This window comes from Patella vulgata, chromosome 6 (assembly GCF_932274485.2).
Source record: "Patella vulgata chromosome 6, xgPatVulg1.2, whole genome shotgun sequence".
Taxonomy (NCBI): Eukaryota; Metazoa; Mollusca; class Gastropoda; family Patellidae; genus Patella; species Patella vulgata.
Genome location: NC_065884.2, coordinates 11682202 through 11695867, shown reverse-complemented (window position 1 = coordinate 11695867; position 13666 = coordinate 11682202). Strand labels below are relative to the sequence as shown.

Here is a 13666-nt window from a genome sequence, read left to right as displayed (position 1 = left end):
AAATATAGGACGTTAAAACCATTTCATTTCGTGCTCAAAATAAATATTTATTAGAAAAAACTAGATTTTGGTGTATAAATCAGGAGGATTTGTCTCCCTTCTGATATTGTTTTGACAATGGTTACACACTTTATAATGGGCTTAAAACATTTACCAATGTCGCCTACCCTGTGTCATGTTAATTATATGAGGACAAAATACCTTGTAAAATAACCATTAGGCACCACCTGAAGATGATTTATATACTGCTAGTACCCAATCTGTTTATCTACTGTGTTACACACTGTACAGTTTCTGCTGTTAAATGCGGGAACTGAGAAGTAGATCAGTTGTGCTATCCAAGCCTCTGCCGAAACCATCAGCTTCACCGCCACAACCAACCCCGTCCCTCCGAAGCAAGCATGAAACTAGCTTTACTATATATTTCTCACACGTTGCTGTTGATTTGCCCATAGGTTAACAAGCTTAGGTTACATTACAATACTTTAAAGGATAACGTGTCTTTCTCTCTACCCCTAACTCACTTGGGGGGTTGGATGGCTGAATGGTTAGCGTGCACGCGCTGTATCATAAAGTCTGTCATTGAGTCGACTGGCGTGGTTTACGAATCCCCGGTTGTACATGGCAAGGAGTTGGGTCGCCTGTCCAACCTCTTGGGTTTTCTCCGGGTCCTCCCACTGCTAAAGACCCCTACGCGCAAGCGAATTATGTAAATAAAATTAAACCATATGTTAGTCCCGAAATGACCTAGTTTGTGTCGAGTGGACGTTAAACCCCATCTCTCTCTCTCTCTCTCTCTCTCTCCCTAACTCACTTATCGAGTTTACTGACGGAACACACTACATCATATTATATGGCTCTCCTACAAATCAACGAGGTCTACTCAAACCAGATGGTGTCTCTTGAACCTCAGTGGTCTCTCCCGAATCGTTTCTACATTTTATATCAAGCACTGGATACATAGGTTACATTACAATACTTAAAATTAACATGTTATTCTCTTTACCCCAAACTCGCAGATCAAGTTTACTGACGCAACGCACTACATTATATGGCTCTAACACAAATCAATGGGGTCACCTCTCTTGAATATCAGTGGCCTCTCCAAATCTACATGATCTTGCTATCTAAGAATCTTGCGGCTGTCTGAAGTCTATAGGACCTAAATCAATCTTATAACATTGACAGTGTCCTTGAGAAAGCTCTGTCAATTATTTAATCGGAGAAATATTACGTAATTAATTATGCTGATTGGTTACTAATTATTATTATTATTATTATTACTGCATATTTATAGTGCGCCCTTTCATATAACATGTTCAGGGGCACTTTACAAAGTGACAATGTAATCATAAATAAACAACAACATTATGGACATGTTAACAACTGTATACAGTCAGTTAAAAGCCTGATTAACTAAATGTGTTTTAAGTTGTTTTTTTTAAAAGAATATAGAGATGTACAACATCTTAAACTAAATGGTAGATTATTCCATAAAACAGATGTTTGATAACTAAAAGACCGCTGACCATAAGAGACTAATTGAATAGTTTTGGACTTTAAAAGTAGTTTATCTGATGTACGTAATGTTCGGCCAGTTGTATAAAGTTCTAAAAGATCTAAGAGGTAAACAGGAGCTAAATTATTTAAACATTTAAAAGTAAGTAATAAAATCTTACAATCAATTCGATATTTAACAGGTAACTAGTGTAAATTGTATAAACAGGAGTTATGTGGTCACATTTCTTAGTTAAAGTAACAAGTCTAGCTGCAGTATTCTGTACTTTTTGTAATTTATCTATCAGCTTAAAAGGTAAACCAACTAAAAGTGAATTAAAGTTATCTGATCGAGAAGTGACCAGAGAATTAACAAGTGACTTAGTGGCCTCTACAGTTACAAATTTACGTATATTACCTATATTTCTGATATTAAAATAACACAATTTACAAATATTATTTACTTGAGCTCCCATAAGCATAAAACTATCAAAGATTGCCCCAATATTACGAGCAGAATAAGATGAAAATATATCACAATTACCAATTACAACAGGGGGGTTATCATGTGAAAATTTACTTAATTGATGCCTTGAGTCTAATAACAAATATTCGGTTTTATCATCATTCAATTTTAGAAAGTTCTTTGACATCCATCTTCTAATTTCACTAATACTGTTATCAAGTTGCAATTTTGATAAATTAAAAGAAGATGGACAATTAGGTGTAAATGAAATATATAATTGAGTATCATCGGCATACAAATGAAAGCTGAGACCTAATGTTGAAGTATAGAGGGTAAATAAAATCGCACCAAGAACAGAACCCTGAGGAACCCCAGATGACAAAACAGATTCAGATGACGATTTACAATTAACTAAAATACACTGTTTTCTACCCACAAGATAGCTTTCTAAAAGATTTAATGCAGAGCCACAAATACCGAATTTAAATTTAAGTCTACGTAACAGAATGGTAGGGTCCACCGTGTCAAAAGCAGCAGATAAATCTAATAAAATTAAAAATGTACATTTTCTATTATCAATTTCCATTAAAATATCATTTGAAACCCGGGTTAAAGCTGTTTCGGTACTGTGAAATTGTTTATAAGCACTTTGAAATGGTTCATACAAACAGTTATCATCTAGATGGGCCTTTATCTGAGAAGCAATACATTTCTTCAATATTTTAGAAATAAAACTTAAAGTAGCTAAGTCTCTAACTCAATATCATCCAAAATCTTCCACATTCAAAACGCGAATTATTTGTCAACTTAACACAACATTGATGTTGTGATCTTAACGGGAAAAGATGGGCTTCTGATATCCAATATTTAAGACAAAATAAATATTTTACCATTGGTACACGAATGGTGTACCATAATGCGTTTCAGCGCCATTTGTAACAAGGGACTCGGAAAACCAGGCTAAGCATATTCAACAAGTCATGTCAAACGGTGACATATTCTTATCTGCAGAGCATACGCAATAAATACTATCGGTGTAGACTGGAATAACCAGACGCTAGAGATTTCAATTCGATTGAGACTTCTTGCGTATTTCGCCGAACATAACCGATTAGAAATTAGAGTAAAAACAGAAACTATTGAATGTAAATCAGTTTCTATACAGTCATATTACATTATCATATTACATTATTATATGCGTTGCGACCCATTTGTGTCAATTTCTAGATCCCAAATATTAGCGGTTTAGCTCCTTGAAGTTAGACCCCCCGTCCAGGCTCCGCGGACAGTAAAAGGGGGGCCGCCCCGACACGGGAGCCCGGGCCGGTTCCCGGCCCCAATCCGCCCCTGGCTTAGAGTGATATTGGGTTGCCTTCTCTTGTATATCTTGAATGCGTTGAATGTCGTTGAAATCCGAGTTGACTATTTCCGCTTTAAATTTATTAGTGTCAAGTGATTTAAACCTTCGATATGTTACAGTCTTTCTTGTTGGTTGTGGTTTCTGGATCTTAAGATTAAAACTTGTCGGGAAATGATCAGATATAAATTTGGCAGAACCACCCTTATATGGAGAGAAGAAATTTTCCACCAGAAGTGTCAGACGTGTTATGAATCCAGAACTAAACGTATATGAAATTATATATACTATTCAAAAAAAGTAGGGGATATTTGATTTTGAGGGCATAATACTAAAATATGCAAATGACTACGAAAAAAGTCACTATAGAACCTAACAGAAGAAGCATTTCCAGTTACATGTGACGCCCAAACGCACCAATAGCTACCGCATGGAATGCAGGTGATGCTTGGGATCATCATGGGGGTCCAACCCAAGATTTGCACGACTCTGACTTTGAATGTTACAGTCATTGTGGCATTGAATTCCAGGGTGGAAACATCAGTTTAATTGTTTTAGTGACCAGAAAACAAATTTTGATATGCGTCGGCTTACCCAAAATGAAAGGTTACGTGCCCTTGGCATGCTACAGATCGGCACAACACAGGCGGTTGTGGCGCGGACGATGAATGTTTCTCAGTCTGTCATAAGCAGGCTATGGTCCAGATACCGTGATACACAATCTGTACAGGACAGACCACGCTCAGGTCGACCAAGGGCGACAACTCAAGCCCAGGATCGATTTATCCGTACCTTGGCCTTGAGAAATCGTGTCATCACAGCAAATCAGATCAGCGCTCGTCTTCAAACAGACACTGGTGTGAGAGTGAGTGGCCAGACGATTCGGAATCGACTGCATAGGGGTCACCTTCGCGCCCGACGTCCTCGCGTGATCCCTTGTTTGAGAGATCATCACATTCAGGCAAGACGTCGTTGGTGTAGGGATCGTCAACACTGGGATAATTAGCGCTGGAGCAATGTGATGTTTTCAGATGAGTCAAGGTTCACTGTTGATTTTTTGGACAGACGTAGGAGGGTGTGGCGTCGTCGAAACGAGCGCTTCCAAGACGTTAACGTCATCAGACATGATCGATTTGGGGATGGTTCTGTTATGGTGTGGGGAGGCATCACTGTTGCTGGAAGAACGGCTTTACATGTTGTTGCAGGGCGTGTTACAGGCCAGTACTACCGGGACAACATCTTGGCAGTCCATGTTGTGCCGTTCGCACGACGTCATGGCCGCCGTTTCATCTTCCAGGATGACAACGCAAGATGTCACAGGGCCAGGATCGTTACAGGTTACCTCCAACAACAGAACATCACCACATTACCTTGGCCAGCACTGAGTCCCGACCTCTCCCCCATCGAGCATGTCTGGGACATGCTTGGACAGAGGTTACGTCAACGTCAACAACGTCCTGCCAATGTCCAAGAACTTGCTGCTGCGTTGCAACAGGAATGGGACAATCTGGACCAAAATGACCTTAGACGTCTCATTAGGAGTATGCCACGTCGGATCAATGCTTGTTTGGCAAACAGAGGAGGATTTACCCGTTACTGACTTGGTTGTGATGCTGTGGTAACTTTGCTGTTTGACCCCGGGTATCATTTTACCCTTATAATGGTCAGTCTGTGCCTTACTTAGTCTAACGATCATTTGGAATAAATCGATGAATGTGAACTTCATTTCATTTTGTCATTTGTTTCTTCGTCAGTTTCATTAGGTGACTTTAATAACACTTAAAAATCAAATATCCCCTACTTTTTTTGAATAGTATATAAACCTATCACTCGTTTAATTTGACTTTTTGTTCAGTATTATTTATGTATTACACAAATTTTCACCATGGAGTGGGGTTGGATGGCTGAATGGTAAGCACGTGCGCGCTGTATCATAAAGTCTGTCATTGACTCAACTGGCGTGGTTTCGATTCCTCGGGTTGTACGTGACAAGGAGTAGGGTCGCCTGTCCAACCTCGTGGCTTTTCTCCGGATCCCCCGGTTTCCTCCCACTGCTAAATACCCCCACGCGCCAGGTCCCGACATTGAAGAATTCTCAGTCGGCACTTCTTTGATGACTGGTTGGACATTTCTTCTGTTTCGAGGGATATCGCCCAGCTCTATCTAGGGGTAACATGATGACGATATGGAAACATTGACTACCTACATCAAAGCTGCACAAATTTCGTAGATCATGAAATATAGCCGGCTTGCGCAAAAGGGAAGACGTTTTTTGATTGGTTGATTTATTGTTTTGATGAACAGCTGCGATCGGTCAATGAAGGAGGAAGATATCGTGAAGATCAGTAACTGTGGCGAGACCCAAGGCAGTGGTTAGATAGCCTTCAGAACGGGGAATTCATGTGGACATGAATCTGAAAATCTGTCCTGGCGATTAAACTCAGAGACCTATTCGTCCCCTCTTTCCGATTCTTGGGGGGGGGGGACGCGTTGAATTGCCGTTATAAAATGTTAAAAAATTACTTCAAATCCACAAAGAACCAACAGCTTCTACCCCAGGAATACAACTCTTGAAAGAACTTAGACGTCTACCCCATGGTACAACTCTTCAAAGATCTCACAGCGTCTACCCCAGGGCTTCCAAACCTTTAAAGAAAGGACAGCTTCTACCCCAGGGATATAACTAAGAACCTACCACTTCTGTCCCAGGGGTACAACCCTTTAAAGAACCTAGTTTCTACTTCCAGTCCTTTAAAGTACCTACAGCTTCTACGCTAGAGCTTCCAACCTTTTAAAGAACCTGCAGCTTCTGCCCCAGGATACAACTCTTTGAAGAACCTCCAGTTTCTACTTCAAATCCTTTAAAGAACCCATAGTTTCTATCCCATAGCGATTCAACAGTTTCTACCTCAGTGCTTCAAATCCTTTAAAGAATCCAAAGTTTCTACCCCAGAGTCTCAAATCTTTTCGAATTTCGAAACCCAGGGTTTCTACCCCGGTGCTTCCAACCCTTTAACGAACCTACAGCTTCTACCCCGGTGCTTCCAGTGAAATGAAATGAAAATTAACGTCCCTCTTTTCTGCAAGGACTGATCTAACGAAGACGCCACACGCAATACAGTGTGCCATAAGGGAAGTTTTTCCTGGACAGCGGCGCTAGGGTTCTTATACGTGCACGCCAATATGTACTCTGGACTTTGGTTTGTAGTCCCATCCGACACTGTCCTTGCCAGGACCTCCGTATTACACCACTGACAAGTGAAAGCAACGTCGGCAAAACCTAGAGAAAATTTCTCGGCTAACACCGGGGGCGAATTTGATTAACAAATCAGGGTCTTAATTCGGGGTTAAGTAAATGGAATGGAATGAAATGGGGTTTAACGTCCTATTGTTCTGTTCCTATACTGGGCTAATGAAGACGGGCATACGCCATACAGTGTGCTATGAGGGAAATTTTGCCCGGGCAGCTGCACTATCGCCTACTCTTATATCGAATTCCAACTGCCAAGGGATCTTTTACGTGCATTCCAATGTTTAAACGGGACCTCGGTTTTTCGTATCATCCGAAGGACTAGACGGCTGTCCTTGCCAGGCCCTCCGTCCTGCATCACTGACAAGGGGAAACCAGGTCGGAAAATCGGGATGAACTTTCTCGGCCAATGCAGGGATCGAACACCCGACCTTCAGGCTAGCGAGCCAGCGCCTTACCCGCCTAGCCACCGTGGCTCCCTCGGGGTTAAGTAATCTTCAACTTCTATCCTAGATCTCTCAACCATTTCTTATGACCAAAACTTATTAAAAAAAACTAACGTTGGAAACTAAGTCATTTTATTCTCATTATCTACGCGCGCAGTATCATACGGTCTACTTTTGTATGACCACACCCTACTTTAAAATATAAACTGTACATGATGATTAAAATCAGACCTATTTACAACTGGTATAATGAACTGTGTGATGTTTTTATATTTTCACCTGCTTTATTTAAAGATACATTCCCGCTTACAAACTGGGTGATTTGAGGACTAAAAACATATAGGAACTAATTAATTTATCATAAATTTGCTTCAGATCCTTCTCAAAATATTGCAATTGTCACGGAATACCCTTACCATAAAAAATTCGATCAAAAGAGGTCATGTTTGTGTCACATGACTTACCTCTCTCCTAGAGTTCAATTTAAGCGGTATCGCATCGCGGTAAAAGCGATAGAAGTATTTTATTCGTTAACCAAAAATTGCTTTTAAACTTGTAAAGTTCGATTCATTATATTTTGGATGAAAATACTTCATTTGGGTAAAAGTATCACGACTTAATTTCATGGTCTATGGCGTAAACTGAACACAATGACACATTTCACGGGTGTAACATTTATAAATACATTCAGTTATTGTATATATCACTTAATTCCACGGGTGCAAAATTTATACAGCTTCACTTATTATATATATTACACTATTATAAAATAAAGTTAAACAGAACATGCGCGTATTATATTACCCTATTAATCAGAGTCATATACAGTACTGAATAATAAAGAAGCCAAGTTTAGCATAAATACTGTTTAAAATATAAACATATGTTTACAAAGGCTATATGTATATATAAAATAAAGTAGAAATCCTTCGATAATGAACTATCTAAATAAATAAGGGGTATTGGGTGTTAATTTAATCTGCGTTTTATTCACAGGATACTCAAACCATCAAATAAAAATCATATGGCACATAAATAATATATGAACATATATAAAGAGGCGAACCAGTGCATGTATAACAGTTCATAACTAAACTAGTACGGTAATAACAAAGCCCTGTATAGGGAAATGAAATGAAATGGGGTTTAACGTCCTACTCCCTGTATAGGGAAAGTAAGTTACAACTTATTACAGGCGCCATTTTAGGTCCCAACTATGACGCCATAAAAACTATGACGTCATGGCGTCATATACGTGTAGCTTTACTTAACAAAACGTTTTATTTTTTTCTTGGTATAACCATAGAATTCTATGGTATAACGTTTAACGGGTCCTAAACAAATTGCAAAAAAAACCCCAATGCAGTTTCATTCAATGATAAATATGTCAGACAAAATCATACTCAAAATCGGCCATGGCAAAATGACATGATTAACAGAATTCAATTTGGCGTTCTTCAGGAATTATCGGAGAGCGATATCTCGTACTCAGTGTCTTTCAGTGGTGGGACTGGGAGGATAAATAATTTCTTTTTAAATTCCTCAAACACAGGGTGGTTATGCAAGCGAAATGTGTCGAACAATCGAATTTGATAAACATCAATTAAAAAAATGTATTTCTTTCAAAATGACTGCCAAATTTGGTAACATAATACCATTTTAAAAAAAAATGAAAAAAAAGCAACATTAATTTGGTAATAAAAGGGCAGCGATAATCTCAAAAATTTAATTTCGAGAATTCTCGATGGTATAAATTCAAAATGGCCGGCAAAATGAAATCCAAAATGGTGCAATTTTAATTAATCGTCATTTTGTTCCGTTGGGTATAACTTGTAATATGTGGTATATTAATCCCGAAATGACATAGTTGCTCTAATATGAATATACTGTTAACGCGCTTTAAACATCTAGATTCAATAGACAAGGTGTAAAAACTTCTAGCTACATTGAAATGTTGGCAATAAAGATCCAATCCTAGTTTTTAGTTACACACTGTTAACCACCCATAGATGTTTTAATATACTTTATTCAGCTCGACGCAAGACTTAAAATGAATAGATGCAGTTCGTTTAACTTGAATGTAGATATTATATATCCATGGTGCATAGGATCTTTCGGTTGAATCATATCATATAAATATCTTATTTTGTAGGAATGTAGGCTTTTATAGTGAGATGTGTGGAACATGCTCGAGGCGATTTGTACATTATGTGTACGTATCTGTTAAATATGTGCGGTTTATATATTTATTAATATTATTATTTACACATGGACGGGGAGTGATAACGTCTTACTCCAAACAAATTGCAAAAGAGACCAAGAAGTTTCGGAGAGCGATATCTCGTATCTCATGTCACTTATGAAACATAATATGCCCGAAACACATGTCACGCTAGACACCTTTTATTTAAATTACACTGATTTTAAATGTTTTATCCATTAGTCAATTTAAAGAAATTTCTTTTTTCGAGAAATTGATGATACAATTAATGATCGATGACCAAAAATTCATGGAATTTAAGACATTTATTTTGCCGGCTAGAAGGCAAAATAGTTTTATCCCCCAAATTACTATTTAAATTTTCATTTTTCACTTTACCCGTCTGCACAAAAAAATCAGATTTTAAAAAGCGTATGAAAGTTAAATATATTTAATAGCGCTTTTATCTGGTGTATCTTTTATTTTATTAGACTATAATGATAATAATAATAATAATAAAAATAATAATAATAGTTTGTTCAGCTATACTTTTCGTTTAAAAAATGTATGTTTTATCTCTTTTTCGCGGAATTCTATGACATATCTATCTACATCCCTGTCGGGGGCAGCTAACTTCGACACAACAGTATGATAGGACATGAAAATAGATAGTGAGTAGGTACAAATACTTGGGACCCAAAATGGCGTCTTTGTGCACTTAACATCATATTTTCATGACGTCATATGAAATTTCTGGCTTCACAGTTGTTGCAACTTTATCTATATACGGCTTTGATATACATGTAGCTTTACTTAACAAAACGTTTTAATTTTTTGGGGGGTATAACGTTTAACGGGTCCTAAACAAATTGCAAAAAAAAAACAATGCAGTTTCATTCAATGATAAATATGTCAGACAAAATCATACTCAAAATCGGCCATGGCAAAATGACATGATTAACAGAATTCAATTTGGCGTTCTTCAGGAATTATCGGAGAGCGATATCTCGTACTGAGTGTCTTTCAGTGGTGAGAAGATAAATAACTTCTTTTTAAATTTCTCAAACACAGAGTGGTTATGCAAGCGAAATGTGTAGAAAAATCGAATTTGATAAACATCAATTAAAAAAATGTATTTGTCATTTGGTGGCGGGCATTTCTTTCAAAATGACTGCCAAATTTGGTAACATAATACCATTTTAAAAAAAAATAAAAATGAAAAAAAAAGAAACAACATTAATTTGGTAATAAAAGGGCAGCGATAATCTCAAAAATTTAATTCCGAGAATTCTTGATGGTACAAATTCAAAATGGCCGGCAAAAATGAAATCCAAAATGGTTGAATTTTAATTAATCGTCATTTCTTTCCGTTTGGGTATGACTTGTAATAATATTATGTGGTATATTAATCCCGAAATGACATATAGTTGCTCTTAAATGAATATAATATTGTTAACGGGCTTTAAACATCTAGATGCAATAGACTTGGTGTTGAAAATTCTAGGTACATTGAAATGTTGGCAATAAAGATCCAATCCTAGTTTTTAGTTACACACTGTTATAGATGCTTAATGACAATAAATCATATACTTTATTCAGCTCGACGGAAGACTTAAAATGAATAGATGCAGTTCGTTTAACTTGAATGTAGATATTATATATCTATGTTGCATATATAGGATCATATCATAAAAGTATCTAATTTCATAGTTTTACGTATTTGTCGACATTAAGGTGTACTAATTGTCCTATTGTTCCATTTATCCATTTCTTGTTTCACTTGACTAAACAAAACATTTTGTAGGAATGTAGGCTTTTATAGATTGAACAAAAAGCTGATAAATGTTGAGATGTTTGGAACATGCTCAAGGCTTTGGGTAATAATATAACATGACGTTATCGCCGCCATCTTGGAATGGTGATAGCATATAAAACATTTAAGTCATCCAATCACGCGCAGTCGTCCAAGGAACACGCATGCCAACATGTGTCGCCTCCAAGAATCAGAAGAACAACAAGATAAGTAGTGCTTGAATGTAGAAGAGAAAAAAAATATTCTCTGCTCTAGCGCATGGTTTCTTTTACGTGCATGCCAATATGCACAATGAGTGGACCCCGAGTATATGTCCAGTCGGTACAGCGACAAATAAAAATGGGATACACAAACAAACTTCGGACCTTCAATCGTGTTTGTTGATACGGGTGGGATGATCATACTGTACGACACCATGGCCAATAAAACAATTAACAAACAGAAAACGGTAACAATGACTGTCAAGACAAGATTTTAATCGGTGCCAATACATTTAACCGCCGCCATAGCACCAAATCCAACAACTGCCATTAAAATATTCCAAATACTTCTTCTAACCACGAAACACTCTCGCAGAATCTCAAAACACGTTACGTACAAGAATGTCCCTGTAGCAATGGCTCGTAAAATGGATGACGAGAGTAATATGGGGGCATTTTGAATATGACCGGTAGTGTTTCCGATCCCAATGGCTAGGCCGAGGGGTGACATTAGGGAAAAGAAGAAGAGTAAACCAACGGCCAGACCAGGTTTAGAGATATATATGTTGAAGAGCTGAATCCCCAGACAAAAAGCCACCAGGCTCTTGTGTAAGCTTACCTCTATCATGGATTCCCAAACATTCGCTGACGAGACCTGTAGTCCTACGGGCAAACCGTCAAATATTGTTTGAAACGATAGAGCTATTAACAGTAACACAACTTTAGTCATCGACTGGATGTTTGTTAGCTGAAAAAGATCATGTGCGTGGGATAGGTTCGAATCAGAACGGTTCGAATCAGAACGCACTCGGCCTCCATATGACGTAATCTCTGGTTCCATGGTTACAGCACCTTGGTTATCCGAACTGATTTCCTCTTTACCTAAAAGTGAATCATATCTTGTATAACGTTGATGTTGTCGGGGACGCTTCAGTTCATCAGTGCGATCAGTTTTTGGTGAACGCCGGTTAAGAAAGAAATGAGCAACAAAATCGATAATCACAATAATAAAAAGCCCGACAGCAGCGATTGCCTCGTAAAGAGGATAATCCGTAGGAATTCCATATAACTCGAGAGCTAGTTCCAATTCTTCCCTTCCTTCCGCTAACAAATGTAACAAACACGTTCCAAGGAAAACTCCTCCAGCGAAGGAATTCAGCAGATAGGTAATTGTTTCATATGTTTCAAATCGTAAACATGCCACCCGACTTTTTATAAGTACAAAAAACGGCAAAAAGCCAAAAATGAAAGTCAGAATCAGCAAAAGAAAGAGGGATAATAATTTGCTTTCCAGAATATCCAATGAACCAATAAGAGCCATTTTAACTATTTATCTTTTAAAATCTTTACTGTAACTTATCTTTTACACACCACCAGCTCCCCTGATGCTCGACAACCCCTGATCCAATAATAATATAATAAAATGTTCTAGAAATAGAAACTCCAATCTTATTGTTCCTAAAACAACGTGCACTATCTTACAACTAGTGTCTTTGTAAGTTACCCGGCCTCTCTGACACAAATATATTATATTCACACCACTGTTTGACAGTTCCTAGAACAACGTGCACTATCTTACAAATAGTTTTTATCCGGCGTCTCTGACACAAATATATATCGACAATACCCCACAGTTCTCGAGACAAAAATATTTGAAATGATATCGCACAATACGGAAAGGACCGTCCTAGGAATTAATCAAATTTATTATGATATAACTTGCATGTGATGTGTCCTGGAAAGTACGCATAATCTTTTCCTAAACAAAGTACAGCTAACTTATAGGGAACAATGAATTATTCTGTCAATGTATGTCACAACTAAATTTAGATAGCCAATACTTGAAAAGATTAATATTAGTAACTTCCTAGCAAACTCGTTATTTAAACATGCATTATGCAAGAGCTAAATATCTTTCTTTGGGCCTGAAATGTTTTCTAAAGTATTAATTATACATTAATTAACTGATCCAGGCCTTAATCAACTCTCGATGGCATCAGATTTCTCCAATATTAAATAGATTAGAATGGTTCAGCGATACTTTGATTTAAGCGATACTTAGCTTCGATCAACCAGTACGGTGGTTGAAATTATTGCACACGTCTGTCAAACCTTCAAAGGCTAATATCTTCGCTTTCAATAGAGTAATTTGAATGAAATTTTCAAATTATTCTTTTACATCATCTACTTTCGAACTATTATAGCAAGAATGGCTAGTTCTTTATATAAATCTTACATAATGTATATCTTTAATTCTGCTGATAGTTTAACCTCCGCTATTATAAAGATGCATTGTGTAAGATTTAGATAAAGAGATGGTCGTTATTAATATAATAGTTCCAAGAATAGATAATATAAAATGAATAATATGCTGAAAATGTCAGTCAAATTACTTTAGTCTGGGCTAAGTTATGAGTATTTAAAGTTTTGACAATAT

The 13666-nt window shown here is 37.3% G+C and overlaps 1 protein-coding gene across 1 annotated transcript; it reads right to left on the bottom strand.

Moving 5' to 3' along the window:
* Nucleotides 1-5814: 5814 nt before the first annotated feature.
* On the bottom strand, nt 5815-13006 carry LOC126825276 (zinc transporter ZIP1). Its single transcript, XM_050554866.2, has one exon. The coding sequence runs from the start codon at nt 12548-12550 to the stop codon at nt 11504-11506; it is 1047 nt and encodes a 348-aa protein (XP_050410823.1). The 5' UTR covers nt 12551-13006; the 3' UTR covers nt 5815-11503.
* Nucleotides 13007-13666: the final 660 nt, after the last annotated feature.

Coding starts and splice junctions, on each gene's coding strand:
- LOC126825276 (XM_050554866.2), bottom strand. CDS start 12,550: ATGGCTCTTATTGGTTCATTGGATATTCTGGAAAGCAAATTATTATCC.